The 19,010-nt window shown below is 37.5% G+C and overlaps 1 protein-coding gene across 1 annotated transcript in view; it reads right to left on the bottom strand.

Annotated features, from left to right (window-relative positions):
* Positions 1-19,010, bottom strand: part of LOC101884100 (uncharacterized) — a 55,583-nt gene that overhangs the window by 25,738 nt on the left and 10,835 nt on the right. Inside the window, exons 6-13 of the mRNA XM_009304264.5 lie at positions 14,399-14,556; positions 12,521-12,697; positions 9,226-9,399; positions 7,649-7,746; positions 7,305-7,491; positions 4,666-4,844; positions 744-885; positions 481-652 (exon numbers count right to left, since the gene is read on the bottom strand). Of these exons, the coding sequence (XP_009302539.1) occupies positions 481-652; positions 744-885; positions 4,666-4,844; positions 7,305-7,491; positions 7,649-7,746; positions 9,226-9,399; positions 12,521-12,697; positions 14,399-14,556 (1,287 nt within the window). The remainder of the gene's footprint in view (positions 1-480; positions 653-743; positions 886-4,665; positions 4,845-7,304; positions 7,492-7,648; positions 7,747-9,225; positions 9,400-12,520; positions 12,698-14,398; positions 14,557-19,010) is intronic.

Below are 19,010 nucleotides of genomic sequence, written 5' to 3' on the forward strand. Positions count from 1 at the left end.
GTAGTAGTTGAAGACAAAAATGAGACAGTTAATGAAAAAAAATTATGCACCACAAAATGTATTTAAACCAGATTAATGAATAAAAATCACTCCTTTAAACCATTTAAAATGATATAATAACAATTAATAATTAAAATACTGTTGTACTTGATCTCGTCACTTGTTTGTAATTTAATAAATTTAATAGTAAATACTAAAAGTGAAAGTTTTGTAATGCTAATGTAAAATGTAAATCAATTACAGTAAAAGTACTGTAAATGGTCATACTGTAAAATTTAAATGTGGTACAGGGAATTTTACCGTAATAAGAATTTGCAGTAAGTCTATTTTACTGTAAAGTGAAATTGCGGTAGAGTCCTGCTACTGTAAAACACATTTACAAGTAGGTTACTGTCAAGGGGCAGTTGTGGTAACTTATGTTGCCAGTAAGTTACCGCAAAAATACAATCAAATGTCTAATAGTGTAGCAGAATCTTGTACCTGAGGCTCAATGCAGGACATCTGAGAGTCACAGCAGGATAAACCAGTGGAGGATGGAGGACGAGGAGCCAGTTTGGCTTTGAAGAGCAGAACTTTATCAGAGAAATCAGCCTGAGTGTGTCTGTACCACTCCAGAAGAACAGTCTTCTGAATAACCCGTTCTTCAGCTAATCTGTGAGATCCCAATAAGACACATTACACTTGTGCATGAGTGAAGCGGTGACATGTAATTAAAGAAGGAGTAAAGCAGCAGATTATCATACTTTGCCAGCTGTTGTTTCTGTAATATCTCTGCCCACTTGTGAAGAGTGTTGTGGAGGAGAAACATGGCTGAGAGATCTTCTGCTGAAGTGTATGCTTTGCGCTTGAAAACATCCATCATACGGCCTGTAATCAATGGCTTATCTAGATAGATAGATAGATAGATAGATAGATAGATGGATGGATGGATGGATGGATGGATGGATGGATGGATGGATGGATGGATGGATGGATGGATGGATGGATGGATGGATGGATGGATGGATGGATGGATGGATGGATGGATAGATAGATAGATAGATAGATAGATAGATAGATAGATAGATAGATAGATAGATAGATAGATAGATGAATAGATTAGATAGATAGATAGATAGATAGATAGATAGATAGATAGATAGATAGATAGATAGATAGATAGATAGATAGATAGATAGATAGATAGATAGATAGATAGATAGATAGATAGATGAATAGATTAGATAGATAGATAGATAGATAGATAGATAGATAGATAGATAGATAGATAGATAGATAGATAGATAGATGAATAGATTAGATAGATAGATAGATAGATAGATAGATAGATAGATAGATAGATAGATAGATAGATAGATAGATAGATAGATAGATAGATAGATAGATAGATAGATAGATAGATAGATAGATAGATATACAGACAGACAGACAGACAGACAAATTGTTCATTCTTTTGTATGTAATTTTTACAGGATTTCATATTAATTATTTTCTTCTGAAGAACGGTTTGATTATTTTAGTTTGGCTGGATAAAATAAGATAAACAAAGAAACAACAATAAATATGTAAAAATATATATAATTGGAAAAAATCCTTATCCGCTTTTTAAGTACGACGTCACGCAGAGCAGCTTCTGGGCCCCAGGGTTCTATCAAACTGTATGCGGAGACTCAACAAATAATAATAATAAACGTTAAAAAAGTGATGCGATACTTTCGAAAATCCCGATCTCAATATATACACCCATGCCTAATATCTGATGGCTAGAAAGTGATTACGTTTTTTTTTTATAAATTGTTAAAATATTGGTGTCTGTGATGCAGCAAGTCCAGAGACTGTCGTGTTCACCAAAATTTGATATAAAATTTAGGAAAGAAAACGTTAGCTAACTAGTGCCATTTCCCTTAACTTAGCTGAAAATAAGCTCTGATACGCCTTTTTATTTTCTCCATTCATTCAGAACGGACCTTCAGGTCACTCAGAAGGTGGTGAAATTATAAATTTGTCATTTTCTCTTCGCTGATAAGATATACAGCCAGGTACAAAACGTTGCTATGTAACTCCCAACGATACTTCCGGGTTTCTTCCCACCGCAGCCTCGATTTTGCTTTTAAAAATGGCGGCCGCGTGAAATCAGTCTACGAGGAAAATAAGTATTGAACACCTCAACATTTTTCTCCAAAAACATATTTCTAAAGGTGCTGTTGACTTAAAATTTTACTGTATGTTGGTAACAACCAAAGAAATCAATATACTGTATGCCAGCACTTCCCAACAGGGGGGTCCCGGGGCCTCAGCGAGCTCTGTGGAGGGGGGGGGGAGGGTCATATCATATTAAAAAAAATTCTTAGCAGTGGACAATTAGGAGAATGATCATGTTGCCAAAGTTCATTTTATCCACTAGCTCAGTGGTACTCAACCACTGGTCCGTGAATCAATTGGTACCGGGCCGCACAACAAATCATTAATTATTTCTGTTTTCAGACAATAATGTCTGAGTATGAACGATCTTCTATTTTAAAAAAGTCCTTTATTTTGAAAAATGAACATTTTCTTTTGCTTACGTTTCAGTCACTTGAGCACTCAAATTTAACCCACAAGCAGCAAAATGAGTAAGAAACAGACGTCTTTGTAAAATTTCTTTACTAAGGGGGAAAGGCCCAGTGAACGACACACAAACTGCCAAGGAATAGATCCACAACCCATTTGTCAAAAAATCAGGTGAATGCACCATAGCTTTGCATGCATATCGCGTTTAGGTTATAAGTTTGTTGTTTCCAATGGAGGTGCGCGGCTTGTGCGCAAAAGCATGATGCTCTCGTGTCAATGAATCCCGCAAATCACGTGACAAGAATTGACCAATCAGCTTCAGTTTTTATGGAATATACACATTTCTGTAGACTCATGCCGGCAGCTAGCTCTCTGCAACTCTCACATGGTTGCCCACTGAAGCTAAGCAGGGCTGCGCCCGGTCAGTACCTGGATGGGAGACCACATGGGAAAGCTAGGTTGCTGCCGGAAGTGGTGTTAGTGAGGCCAGCAGGGGGCGCCCAACCTGTGGTCTGTGTGGGTCCTAATGCCCCAGTATAGTGACAGGGACGCTATACTGCTCAGTGAGCGCCGTCTTTCGGATGAGACGTTAAAAAATCCCAGGATGTCCTTCAAAAAAAGAGTAGGGGTTTAACCCCGGCATCCTGGCCAAATCTGCCCACTGGCCTTTGTCCATCATGGCCTCCTAACCTTCCCCATATCATAATTGGCTTCATCACTCAATCTCCTCTCCACTAATCAGCTGGTGTGCGGTGTGCGGTCTGGCTCAAAATGGCTGCCGTCACGTCATCCAGGTGGATGCTGCAAACTGGCGGTGGATGAGGAGATTCCCCCCTATGTGTAAAGCGCTTTGAGTGCCCAGAAAAGTGCTATATAAATGTAAGGAATTATTATTTTATTATTATTACTAATTTTCTCAGAAAAACACAGAACACACAAACACTGAAGTGCTTTGTAATTTTCAACAATGGACACATTTTTTAATACGTTCTCCACAAAAAGTCTCACTGATTCGCCTCACAGCAATCCTAACACTAATTGATAGAGCAAAACAAGTATTAAATTGCTATTTTTTCCCCCTTATACACCAGTGTGAATACTGATATTTTTGTTATTGAATGTCAAACAGGGCTAGTTTAAATGCCAAAGGCTTACGTTTTACAGTTACAAATGGCCTACTGATGTTTTGCTTTTATATTTTACATTTATTTGTGCATAAACATATCTAGATTTAGTAATAAACATACCGTTTGTTAGAAAACATTTTTTGTCATCATTACTGCAAACTTATACTGTATGAGCGATAACATCATTAAATGCTTACAATATTTTACAGGGGAAAAGGGGGTCTCATGCAAAAAAATAAAAAGGTTTGGAACCACTGCTGTATGCAAAGAAAACAAATCTAACGTACAAATGAAGTTATGTGAAATAAAAAGATAGACACAAGGAAACAGTATTAAACACATGAAGAAAAAGAGGTGTAAAAAGGCAGTGAAAGCCCAGAGTGCAGCTGAAATTTCTCAGTAGGTCTTCAGCTGCTTCGTCAGTGTAAATGAATACTAGCTGCTTCAGTCCAACATTTACATTAGCAGGAGGATGAAGATGAAATCAGGGTGGACATTTCAGCAAGACTATGATCAAAAACTCAGCCAAAGAAACTCTCAAATGCTTTCAGAGAAAGAAAATCCCAGCAAATCACTTGACTAAAATTTAATAGGAAATACAAAATAAAGCCCAGATTTGACAGGCGAGACCCACAGAACCAGCAAGATTTTTACACCCTGTTGAAAGCCGTGAAAAACTCACACCTGAGCATTGCATGTGATTTCATTCTCTAAATGAGAGGCGTCTTTAAGCTGCCGTCACCAAATAAACCTTTAATATAAAGTATTAAACACATTTTTAGTAGTTCAGTTCTTTCTCCTTCTTCCTCATTCCATTATCACACAATTCATTTTTCAGATTATTTTTGTTTTGCTTTATTTTTGTTTGTTTAATTTGGGATTTCACCAAAATCTGGTTCAACTCCATGTCAACAGCTCCTTTACAAATATTATTCCCAGGAAAAACCAAGACATGTTCAATACAATTTCCCCTGCTGTACATACTAACCAGTGTTTGTGTGTCTGGTATGAAAGCGGTGGATGTGGAAATCCTTCAGAAGGCCGTGTAGCTGCAGAGATAGTCTCCACTGCTGGAAGCTTGTCTTGAGTGTCTGAGTCTCTCTGTGATGATAGTAACGCTGCAGTGATGCTCTGCGCTGAACAACTGCTCTCCAAGCTGACAGACACCTAACATAAGCACACAGACAGTGAGTGTCACAACATCAGTCAACAAATTGCACATCATTAAACTGATTATAAGTGACAGTAGACATTTAATTTATACTAAAGTTTCTCTTTAAGGGTGGCACAGTGGATAGCACTGTTGCCTCACAGCAAGAAGGTCAATAGTTCAAGTCCCGGCTGGGCAATTTGGCATTTCTGAGTGGAGTTTGCATGTTCTCCCCGTGGTGGCGTGGGTTTCCTCCAGGTGCTCCGGTTTCCTCCACAATCCAAAGACAAGTGCTATAGGTGAATTAAATAAACTAAATTGGCCGTAGTGTATGAGTGTGTTTGGGTGTTTCCCAGTACTGGGTTGCAGCTGGAAGTGCATCCGCTACATAAAACATGCTGGAATAGTTGGCAGTTCATTCCGCTGTGGCAACCCCTGATTAATAAAGGGACTAAGCCGAAGGGAAATTAATGAATAATAATAATAATAATATAAAGTAATGGCAAAAGTATTATTATTATTTTTTTTATAATTATTTGTTATTATTATTATTATTATAGAATGTATTTGTATAATTACTTAAGGAAAATTTTATAAGAATTAATAAAATATAAAAAAAAATAAAATAATGACAAAAACTATTTCTATTATTACCATTTATTTATTTTTATTTGTTATTTGTTTATTTATTTATTAGGAATTGTCTAATTTTGTTGACATTAGTTCTTAATTTATTGTTTGCTTATGAAATAATTTATTATATTTAAGTGTAGTATATTAAAGTTATACAGTGTGGCGCAGTGGGTCACAGTGGCGCAGTGGGTAGCACGATCAGCTCACAGCAGGAAGGTCGCTGATTTGAGCCCCGGCTGGGCCAGTTGGCATTTTTGTGTGGAGCTTGCATGTTCAGCCTGTTTTGGTGTGGGTTTCCTCCGGGTGCTCCGGTTTCCCCCACAGTCCAAAGACATGCGCTATACTGTAGGTGAATTGAATAAGCTAAATCGTCCGCAGTGTATGAGTGTGTATGGGTGTTTCCTAGTGTTGGGTTGCGGCTGGAAGGGCTTCCACTGCCTAAAACATATGCAGGATAAGTTGGCTGCTCATTCATCTGTGGTGACCCCTGACTAATAAAGGGACTAAGCCGAAAAGAAAATGAATGAATGAATATTAAAGTTATACATTATTACCGATGGTGTGAAGTAACAAATTACAAATACTCAAATAACTTTAATTGAGTAGTTTTTCTCAGGAATTGTATTTTACTAAGTAGTTTTAAAAATGTGTGCTTTTACTCTCCCTTGAGTACATTTTTAGTGCGGTATCGGTACTTTTAGTTCACTACTTTCCTTCAACCTGCAGTCACTACTTTATTATTTCTTGTCTATGGGGATTGGAAAAATCAGCCCTGTGATTCTTGTCCAATCAAATCACACATAGAAATTGCATCATAATGAGCTACCTCGAGACATGGGTGATTTGTAATTGCAGTAAACTGTTCGGAAGCGTTAAAAGTGTCCAGAAAAGATGTTCACACGCATTGACCAAGAGACTGTTTAGATGCATGTCACTGATGAGAAGATGACGGATGTTTACTGTATGATGAATAAAAAAGGCCTTAAATACCCAGCAGGCACAAGGCGTCAACATGACATCACTTGACATCGTGATCCAACGTCGTGGGGACATTGCATTTTGTTTGGAAATGAAAATCGGGTTGACGTCAGAATCCAACTTTAGGTCAATGTCCAACCTAAAACCAACCAAACCCCTAATGATGCTACAGCTTGATGTTTTGTGGACGTTACAACTATGACGTCTTTCAGACGTTGGGTTTAGATTGCCATACCTGACGGATAAACATCAGTATTTAATGTCAGTATGACGTTGGTTTAAGATGCTGGCTCGATGTTTGATTGTGGTCACTTTCTAACACAACCTAAAATCAACCAAACATCAACGTCATTATTAGACAACAAAATAATGTTGTCCTTAGATGCTGGCTAGACATTGAATTTTGGTCACCTGACATCACAACCTAAATCTAACCTAATATTAACGTCTTATGACATTGTGTGCCTGCTGGGCAATAAGTAATGCACTACAGAATGTTACGTTTACACATCCACATATTACCTGTAAGTGCATCAGCTTTTAACAGCATAATACTCACTACTCACAACTCTTGAGTACTTATGAAATGTCTACTTTTTACTCATACTTTGAGTAATATTTAGGCATTTTTAGGAAAGTAAGGGTACTTTTACTTCAGTATGATTTTTTAGCACTCTTTCTGCCACTGATTATTACTTAAAATATTAAAATGAAAAACGTTCAAACAAGTTTTCCTCCCAACAATCCAGACCTCGTTCACAATAAACTGAACATCTACTTTGTATAAAGTACCAGCTTTTTAACATATTAATTTGAGTGCAGCACCCATAATGCAAATGAACCACAAAAAAAACAAGCAAACTCACCTTGAGAGTTGAGCTCTCAGCAAACTCTCCTGTAATTTTCTTAACTCTTCCCTTTTGCGAGTGCTTTGACACCACATTGTAAAAGCAGTCTGCATTCGACCTTTATCCTGCAGGTGGCGCACTTTCTCCAGAAATCTTCTTGTGTCCTGCATTCTTACGGCGACGTGTCTCCACTTCCTAAAGGTTTCTGCACAGATTACAACAGCAGGCATCAGTTCCTCCTCACTTCAGAAGACTCCTTATACAGTATGTGTTGTGAAAACGCTTCAGGCACAGTGCTGTCACTGTCAGGGGCTGTTACTGAACGCTGTCAGTCTTGTTTTTTGTCCATGACCTCCACCTACCTGCTAACATCCGCCTGGAAAGCTCCCATGAGGCTCTAAGGCTCAACCTTGTAAGTTTTGTCTCATGAACATAGCAATGCCAGGAGTGCAGGGTGCGCCTGTGCAGGAAAACAAATGATGTGGTAGCATGCTAATACTGTGTTCTCCTATTTCCATTGACACTTTCATCAACATTTACTAAATAAAATACAAATATCACTGAGGTAAAGTGGATTTAATTTTTGCACATTCATTCATGAAACTTGTGAATATAAAAACCCACTTAACCTTAATGCAAAATTCGCCCTCACAATGGTATGGTACGGTGTAATTGAGGTAAAGTTGGTTTTATATTAACGCATTCAGACTTTTTTCAATAATAATATGATTTAAGAAAAGAATTCTATACTATTACTAAATAGTGAAGTCATATTAGCAGTCATTGACTATCAGAGTACAGTCAAATAAATCATGCTAATGTTGAATTGAAGTCATAATTGCATGTGATTTCAGACCGAATATGTAAAGTACCATGGTAAACAATATAGGGAGCATGTCACAAGTTGTCACTGAATGTATGCAAATATAAAACTAACTTTACCTTAGTTATGGTGTGCTGGGTGGCTGCTATAACCTTGGCATGCCGTTCTCAATGGACGAAAGTGAAAAGGGTTGGGGAGGAGGGCGGTTGAGGAGGCGTATTGGTAAAATGAGGTGCATGATTTCAGAGGTGCCGGATCCGACGTGTTCCGGCACCAAGTAAGCCCTGGCTATTCAGCAATATAAATACAAGAATTGTTCTTATAATTGGTTTATTCCCTAATATCACTCAAACCTAAGACTTGACCTATGATAATGATATTGTAGACCCAATCTCACAAGGAAATGTAATAATTTTGCACACTGTTTGCTCATTTGTATAAATTAATCTGATTTCTTTCGTATTTTAAACGGAGGTGTGCACCAACACCCCATCCCGAAAGGTCCTTCAAGCAAAACGTAAGAACAAACTTTTTCGTTTGTTATAAAAGATATTCGAAAAGGCTGAGTGATGAAATACTTTAGCACCTACACACCTCCAACCTGCAGGTGGCGCCAACATGCGTCACATTGCTCGCATGCTATCTTGTCTGACCTCTGTGGAATGATAAACTAATCGAGGCTGGAAGTAAACTCATGCCAAAGAATTATAAGTTCTAGAACACACACACCGATTGCGTAAATGCAACGTACCAATGGTAGCTCAAAGGTGTTTTTTTTTTTTTACAGTCAATACACAATCCCCAAAAGTTACAGTAGCTTTGGTGAGCTTCCAAACTGCCCAAACTAATTAAAAGAAAACAACAACTTTGTTTTGGCCAGATTTAGTTGGAAATTACTTTAATCCACTTCTTTTAATTTTTTTTAAAAAAATTTGAAATCTACCAGGGCCTGAACCCTACCCTTCATTGAGAAATGAATGAGATCATACAGATAAATTAAGATTGCATTGAGACATAACAGTATGAACTTTTAGATACTTTCTACAAAGCTTATACCAATAAAATGTACTTGGGAAAATCTGACCAAGCCTTAGAATGTTAGAGGCAGACTCTTACCGGGTCAAAACAAACTGGTTTTCTCTCTCTCTTTTACAAGATTCTGCTCTTTTCTGCCAATGATGGAAAAAGTAAAGAAGGTTGCTCATCTGAATGGACTGCATTAACTTCTCCAGCTTCTTCTGACTGGTTCGAAACTTCCACTTCGTCCATGCTAATGCTAACAAATGCGTGCTAAAGAAAGAAACACATCAACAACTCATTTAAAATACAGCAAATTCTAAGAATGCAATCAACATAAGTGATACTTAACAGTAGACACCCTAGCCATGTTTTCGTCCAAAGATTTTAATTAAATTTATGCACAAAACTGAAATATCACATAAAACATTTGCAAATAAAGCAGCGTTTCCATCCAACAAGTCCAAGAGAACAAAATCGCCCCGATAAACTGGCGCCAAATCGTCACCTTGGAATTATAAGGTTCTATCTGCGTTCTGAATGATTTTGAGATAATGAGCTTCAAAGTTTTTGCATTCCATAGCAAACAGTATGTGTGTAACATTTGTTTTTTAAATAAAAAGTCTAAAAATGTTAACAACTTATGAAAAAAATCCCAAATTTAAATAAGTTGTCATTTAATGAGAATATGTGAATAACTAAATTGACAAAAATGTCAGAAAGAACCTTATAATTCTAAGATGACGAAATATTAAAATGGACATTGCTGCATTAGCGGAAGGCCTTTTTTCGTATTTATTAACATACTAGCATCTTAGAACACATAGACGAAACGCTATTTGCACAGTCATGCCATCTTGCTTTCGAAAGAGAAAACTTCATTCAGAAGATTTGCGCTTTCTGCTGATGTTTTCCATTAAAGATGTTCGTCACTTTGTCGGTCACCCAAATATAATTGTCACTTTCCGCCATTTTGGATATCACATGATCTGTTGAAGCAAAATCTCATGCCTTTTTTTCATGTGCATGCTTGAATTTATTAGGTAAATGCATTTCCATCGTAATTTATTCACATTTTTTCTTATCGGTAAAGGGTTTATCCTGGAAGGGACTTCCGGATAGACGATATAGTAAGACGTTGGTTGTGTAGCTCCTCTAACTTTTATTCAAATTTCATAAAAACAAGACTACAAAAAACTTGTTAGTGCTCTTAAATATTTATAGTGCTGCATACGTTCAATATACGTTGCAATTTGCGCGTTTATAAATGCTGTCGTATAATACAGGAAATAGATGTCGCTCAAGGAGAAAGCTCGGCCAAGAGCACGGATGCGTTCCAGCTCAACAGCAAGAAATGACCCAGTGCTGCTTGCAATGGAATCTCTCCGAATGTAGATGATCAAGGTTAAAACTGACATTAAAGAAAGTTTGAAAGAAGAGATTGCGACGCTGGAAAAGAAAAGAGATACAAAGTTCGATGCAATGCGGCTAACCATTAACGAGCACTGTGCATCTTGAACAGAATGCTACATGCTCTGCAGATGCTTTTACGAAATATAAAATAATATTAATAATAATAATAATAATTAATTAATTTACAGCACTTTTCTGGACACCAAAGTGCTTTACACATCGGGAGGAGTGTCCTCATCCACCACCAATGTGCAGCATCCACCTGGATGATGCGACGGCAGCCATATTGCGCCAGACCACACACCAGCTGATTGGTGGAGAGGAGACACAGTGATGAAGCCAATTATAGTATAGGGATGGTTAGGAAGCCATGATAGACAGAGGCCAGTGGGCAGATTTGGCAGGATTGCCAGGGTTAAACCCCTACTCTTTTTCAAAGGACATCCTGGGATTTTTAACGACCACAGAGATTCGAGACCTTTGTTTAACATCTCGTCCAAAAAACGGCGCTCACTGAGCAGTATAGAGTGCCCTTCACTATACTGGGGCATTAGGACCCACGCAGACCATAGGTTGGGCGCCCCTGCTGGTCTCACTAACACCACTTCCGGCAGCAACCTAGCTTTCCCATGTGGCCTCCCATCCAGGTACTGACCGGGCGCAGTATAGCTTCAGTAGGCGACCAAATGAGAGTTGCAGAGAGCTAGCTGCCGGCTACATTAGAATGAACAAATAACAAGCTGAAGTTAAAAGTCTGTCTAAGCAGTTGTCAGAATTAACTGAGAAATGTATCGATCTGGAAGGCCATTCTAAGAGGCAAAATACAAAAATCGCGGGAATCCGAGACGCAATGGAAAACAGCCAAGGTGCCTGTGTGGCTAAACTGCTCATGGAGGTGGTTGGATTGGATGAGCTGCCCATCCTAGATGGTGCTCACAGAGCTCTGCGCTCCCGAGCAGAGGTCAGTGACCTGCTGCAGCAATTCATTGGGATACACTTTGCCCATACAACTGAAAACATCATGCAAAAAGTGTCATCACAGAGAAAACTCCATTCAGATCTTCAGAGACTATCCCTCGGCTGTGGTCAAACACCAGGCAGCATTTGCCAAAGTAAGGCAGATCCTTCAAGATAAACCTGGTGTGAAGTTTGGCATTCTTTATCCAGCAAAGCTGTGGGTGATGTACAGTGAAGAAGAAAAGCTTTTCACGGACGCTAACGAAGTATGGAAATTTGCAATCGAACATCTTAGCACAGATAAATTGAGCTAAATGCTGAGCAATAATCCCGGGACTTTGGGCTTGTTGTTTTGTTTAAGTTTCAGATAGCTGCCGGACTCACTGTCGAACTTTTCTGAAGTCTTTGCAAGATGAAGTTTCACAAACTAATTTCGAGAGGAGCACGTGATATGATTGACTGCAGCTGGCCACTCATCTACACTCATTAGCTAGCCAATCAGATTGATCCAAACTCACTATAAGTAACCTAGCTAAGAACTACTCCCTTATCTTTGTTTCCCGAAGAAACCCCCCATCCACCCCTTCTCCTTTCCTCTTTGCCGAGGGGAGCTCTCGAGAACACCTGATCTCGTACTCCCCTCACATGCTCTATGGACCTGGCGGGAGCCCTGGGCTCAACTATCTTCGAGCTCAGGGTTCTCTCCCAGGACAGCATGCCAAACCTGCTAACTTGCTAACAAGTTGTCAAACAGTATCTAAGTGTGAACTCTTGAAAGTAAAATGCAGAGGTCGGATTTTTATTTCTGTTTGTTTCTAATTTTACCTTTCTATTGCCTTCTACATATATTTTCAAGTGAACGTCTGCTTAAATTTCTAGCAATAACAATTTTTAAACCAGAAAAAAAATTTCATGCACATTTTTAAAATATATGCACATTTAGGATTTCCATCAAAGGTTTCAAACATAGAAATAGGTGGATGCAAACGCAGCTATTGACACAGACATAGAGCTCTATTTGTACCTGTACTGATGTGTGGCCAGTTCGTCTCTCTTCCAGCTTGTTATCCACAGGGTCAAGGCTTTACTTTGGAGTCGTCTGTCCCACCACAAGCATGCCCACTTCTCCTGCTGTCTCATAGTGATACGCTTTAAACATCTCTGTCTCCACAGCAGCCAGTGCTTATATAGCACAGAGAGACTGTCAATGTGTAACACAAAATGCGTTGCTCCGGGTACGTTTAAGATGACAAATCCACTAGAGGGTGCCATCTGCATAACAACTACATACAGCTGAAGTCAGAATTATTAGCTTCCCTTTGAATTTTTTTTTCTTTTTTAAATATTTCCCAAATAATGTTTAACAGCAGGGAAATTTTCACAGTATGTCTGATAATATTTTTACTTTCCTTTAGAAAGTCTTATTTGTTTTATTTCAGCTAGAATAAAAGCAGTTTTAAATTGTTCAAAAATAATTTTATTAAATTATTTATTAAATAATTTATTAAATTATAAACCCCTTTAAGCTATAATTTTTTCAATAGTCTATAGAACAAACCATTGTTTTACAATAACTTGTCTAATGACCCTAACCTACCTAGTTAACCTAATTAACCTAGTTAATCCTTTAAATGTCACTATAAGCTGTATAGAAGTGTCTTCTAAAATCTTTAAGATAAAAATATCTAGTTAAATATTATTTACTGTCATCATGGCAAATATCAAATAAATCAGTTATTAGAAATGAGTTATTAAAACTGTTATGTTTAGAAATGTGGTGAAAAAAATCTCTCAATTAAACAGAAATTGGGGGAAAAAATAAACAGGGGGGCTAATAATTCTGGGGGTTAAATAATTCTGACTGCAACTGTATATATATATGTTTATGTATATATACACATGTTATTTTGCTGTTATTTGGAGTTTTTCAAAGAAGGACACAGAAATAATCCTATATTCATTGATCATATGCAGGGCCAGGTGGAATCTGCTGACATTATTTTATGCTGAGAATTTTGGTAAAAATCTGAGAATTTCTGTGGAATTATTTTGAGAGTATCATAACTAAAACCTTAATATAGGAAATAAAAAGTAATACCTTTTGAACTTGTATTTAATGGTAAAATTGCAAACCCAATTAGATCCACTTTATTTGGAAAACAAAGCAAGTCTCTCATATAATATATCTACTAAAAGACAGAAAATATTACTGTACAAACTGCATTGTGCATAAATCAGATGCACATTTTCATATTAGTCAATAATATTACTGTAATTAATCAAAAAAACTGAATAAATATAGATTTACACACATTTACTCAAGTATCATTCATTTATTTTCTTGTCGGCTTAGTCCCTTTATTAATCCGGGGTCGCCACAGCGGAATGAATCACCAACTAATCCAGCAAGTTTTTACACAGCGGATGCCCTTCCAGCCGCAACCCATCTCTGGGAAACATCCACACACACATTCACTCATACACTACGGACAATTTAGCCTACCCAATTCACCTGTACCGCATGTCTTCGGATTGTGGAGGAAACCGGAGCACCCGGAGGAAACCCACGCGAAGGCAGGGAGAACATGCAAACTCCACACAGAAACGCCAACTGAGCTGAGGTTCGAACCAGCGACCTTCTTGCTGTGAGGCGACAGCACTACCTACTGTGCCACTGCCTCGCCCATTTACTCAAGTACATAAACAGAATTGATGATGGGCTACAAAATCTGCGGAAATCTGAGGAATCTGCGAGCGCAGATTCCGTGTGGGCCTGTTCATATGTCACGTTAAGTATCATTAGTGTAAAAAGGAAAAATCGCCGTTCTGTCCAATGAACCTGTATTGCATTCATAATGAGGTAAATGAGTCAATGCAGATTATACAGTAGGATGGTTCTTACTGGTTATGAATCATAGCCGTTCTGAGCATGTGCCGACTCCACCAGGTGGAACAGGTGGACATCACAAGCAAAGGTCTGCTGGGCTGAATGAGTCGCTTTCTTAAGTCATCGGTTTTGCGTTCACTGTGGAAATGTCTGCAGTCATAATGATTCTTCCACTGTAACAGAAGCAAAATGATTTGAGTGGTTTATAATGCATTAGTACATACTCTTGTTTGGTAATCACCAAATAAAGACATACGACATTAGAAAATATAAATCCTTGCTGCAAAACTAACCTAACAATAAAACTGTTGTATCTGACACCAAAATTCACAAATTTAGCAGCATTGATGACGAGCTGGATGAGCTTTATCTCCCATGATGGCCTAAAGGAGGTTGCCCAACTGAACACCTGTCATTACCCAGTTACTAAATAATTAATGCAGTGGACACTAATTGTTGATTGGAGCACAGACTGCTGAGGTGAAACAAAAGCAGGTATTTTTCAAAAAATACAATACAGGGATTAAAGCAAAAAACACATTGTTACATTACATGCTAAACATATGCCATTTCATCTTTTATCTACATCAAACAATGGTCGCACGTGTATAACAGAGAACATCAACAATGGTAAACACGGACATTAATTCAAAGAGGTTTGTCATCACGACACATACAAACACATCTGTGTTTACCTTGTGGTTTAAACCAAGTAAAAGCTAAGACGTGACAGGTAAAGCCCACATTTAAGGCATACTATGTAATTTTCACCACTAGAGGGCACATGTTCACAACAAACAAAGGGATAGTTTGATGAAGGGTTGCACTGTTTACCGGTACTATGGTAGTATTGTGATACTGTTGCTCTAAAATACTGGCGGTGCCAATGTAGTTGGCAAATGGTAGTATCGTCATTAACATACAATAGATAATGATGGATGTGGAAAAGTCATTAAAATGCTCACATGTTTGTGCAACAATAGACCATTGTATTTTAATAGTTTGTGCCTTTTAAAGTTGCAAGTTTTCTAATGTTTTCTGATGTTTCAAACTCGCATCTCAATCGGTTCATTTCTGTTCCTCTCCATATGGTTTAGTAGCTACAACAACCGTGACAATCTCTTAAAAAGAACGACTCAAAAAGTGAAATTTTAAATGACTTTGTATTGCTGATAAGACTGAAAAAAGAAAACAATGGATGAAAAACCCAAATAGCAACATTGAAACAATTTTTGACCACTTCATATACCCTAACCGCCTTGTTGGAAAATGCTATTTTTGTAACAAATTTTATTTGGTATAGTTTGTTTCTTTATTTGAGGGTGCTTTCACACCTACACTTTTGTTTTGGAACCCGTCTCGTTTACCTAGTTAGCGCAGTTCGTTTAGCATATGTGAAAACACGAATCGCACTCGGATCCACACAAAATCAATCACTCCGAGATCACTTGAATGAGGTGGTCTCGGCTCGATTGAAACGAACTCTGGAGCGGATCGATTGTAGTGAGAAAGCAAATGATCCGAGCCCGGTTACATCACAGTGTTTTATGGATATGTCATATGCATACGGCTATATGAAGAGAGAACTATGAGTAGGGCGGGAGGTCATTCAACAGACATCCTAAGTCTCCCGGAAGTTTCAGTAGTCTCCCTCAAAAGCACAGAGACTCCTGGATAATCTCCTGGTTATCACGCATTTTCCTCCCGGTCCTGGTCACGCACCTTTCTCACCCCTCCCCACCGCATCTCTCCTCGCTCTTCAGACACGTCGCGCGTACCTTGTCAAACACCACCAAACCACCACCCATCCCTGACGGCTGAGCGGGACTCTGCAAAATAAACCGTGAATCTCTGACCAATGTGAGGAGAGTTAACTCACACGTGACTTGTTTTAGCTCTTTTGGTCTGTTTAGAAATTTTGCAGTGTGAAAGCGAACCGCATTAAGAACAAAGAGCAACAATGAAACAATTTGAATCCCTGTTTCGGAACAACTGAATTGATTCACAGGTGTGAAAGCACTCTTAATGTATTTTTTGTTGGTCAGTTATCTTCAAAATAAACAAAAAGAATGAATTTTAGGTGAGGTTATGTGCAAATAATACCTTTTTTCAGTAAAACGGGAATTGTGAACTAAATTTAAGAACGATTATAAGACGTAAAATATAGTATTTCTGACTATTTTCTTTATAATTTGAGAATATGAAATACAATATCTCAAAACTACTTGGTATTGTGATACTTCAGCTGGTATAGTATCGTAAGATTAAATAATGGTATCGCGACAACTCTAGTTTGATGATGGCTTGGCTGAGTGTGGAATTATGGAAGTTGTGGGCTTCATTACTTCCTATGGGACTCCAGCAGTAATCTTGTTCATGGGCTACATTCCAGTCTAATTTCTTATGCCTTTCATTCCTTAACTTCCCTCAGTCTCATTCCCTTAGTTGTACATAATTTATCAAGTTACACAAGTGTACACAACTGGCAGGAACATCTAAATGGTTTTAAATGGAATGACTTGAACTACACTGTTGTGATGTCATAATCACATTGAATTTTGGGAAATATAGGTGCTGAAGTGGACTAATGAAGTTGACTCGCTCACGCTGTCAAAATCGAGGGTTTCCTTAGTTCCCTAGAAACATTTTTGCTTCATCCCTTAAAAAAAAAACACACACACACACACACACACACACACACACAATTAAATTATCCCGGACGAGCCCCCACTTTGGGTTACAACCTCTCTTTAAGACGGCTCGTTTAAAACAGAGAGAAAGCGACATAAAAGAATCGAGTAAGCGTTATAAGCATTGAAATCGATTTATTCTTACCCAACACATAATGGCATTAACATTCTTACCCAAAGACAACAAATAAATGTTGTATTGATGTGATATAACTACTAAAAGATAGAAAATATTACTTTACAAACTGTACTTTACATAGATTATATAAACATTCACAAATTGTTCAATAATATTACTGAAGTTCAGATAAAAAAACGGAAAAAATATACATTATATACAGGGCTTGACATTAACTTTTTTGATCACCAGCCACAGTGGCTAGTAGTCTTCCAACATTACTAGCCACTCTGCATTTTCACTAGCCAGAATCTTGTTGTTGTGAAAATATTTTTACATGCATAAATTTGACTTTGACATGCTAAAATTACTTGATTTAGATTGTGTGTTCTGTCCACATGCCTCCTCATTCATTTAACTTTTTGTGTGTCGTGTATAAGCAAACAGGTCATGGTTTCATAGTGTTATACTGCAATTATTTTTTATTTCACATGACATTTCAGAACTCAATATTAAGGTTTTACTAAATTTATCTCTTTTTCTCTCTATTTACCTCTAACGATAATTATTTCTTAGCCACAAATTTTAAATGTGTCAAAACAAGCTAAATATAGCTGTATACTATATTTTTATTTAACAAAACATTTCTTAAAAAAAACTAAACAAAGAAAAACAATTGACTTTTAAAAATAATTATTGTCATGAATCAAAAATAGGCACAGTAATCTGTCCTTGCTAAAGGTCTCTCAGATAACCAGTTAACTACACATAAATGGAGAGGTAATCTCATATTAAAGCAATGTTGATGATAATTAAACCATATTAACAAAAAAAAAAAACATAAGCAAAAGAAAGCAGGTGAAAAACATCCTGTGAGATAGTGGAAGGATGATCACACGGTTAAGGCCAATTAATAGCCTATGCCAGTGGTTCTCAAACTGTGGTACATGTAACACTAGTGGTACGCAGAGGAATGAAATATGTCATGTACATGCTACACACATTTCAAAATTTATCAAAAATTATGTATATAATATGCCATATATGACATATAACCTATATTTCTGAGGTAATCTGCCATGTTTTTTTTAACTGTGAGAGTTGGAGCTGATTTACTGGGCCTACTACGCTAATGTATTTCAACACTGCTCATTTTGGTGGTACTTGGAGAGACAATTTTTTCCTGAGGTGGTACTTGATGAAAAAAGTTTGAGAACCACTGGCCTATGCTGTAAAGCGAAAGCAACCAGTGCTGCTTACAAAAAGACATGTTTGGAGCTCTTGAAAGCAGCAAGACTGTGGGTGCATTAGCATTAGAACTTTTATTGTCTTACTATTTGAAAGAGAACCGATCACAGTTGCGTTCCAGGCACGGTTGCTTCAAGCAAGAAAACAGGAGCGTGTACTGTATGCGCTTTAAACAGTCGCGTGCATCACATCAGCTGTTAGGGCGAGTGATTATCCTCTCATTCGGTATTCATCTGCTTTCTTCCGCTCGCGCGAATACAATTTTTTATTTATTTTTTGTTAATTGTGCTGTTTCTCCATTCTAAGATCACATTTGCATGCATATTGGGTCATTCTTATAGTCGAACCTTGCTTTTTAGAAAACCACAATTTAAAAATTAGTTTCAACCAGCCAAAGTGGCTAGTGGGGGTGACTGTCTAACCCGCCAAAGCTAAAATCTACCCGCATATGGCGGGTGTTAATGTAAAGCCCTGTATATATATATACACGTGTATATATATATATATATATATATATATATATATATATATATATATATATATATATATATATATATATATATATATATAT

Source organism: Danio rerio, chromosome 8 (assembly GCF_049306965.1).
Source record: "Danio rerio strain Tuebingen ecotype United States chromosome 8, GRCz12tu, whole genome shotgun sequence".
Lineage (NCBI taxonomy): Eukaryota > Metazoa > Chordata > Actinopteri > Cypriniformes > Danionidae > Danio > Danio rerio.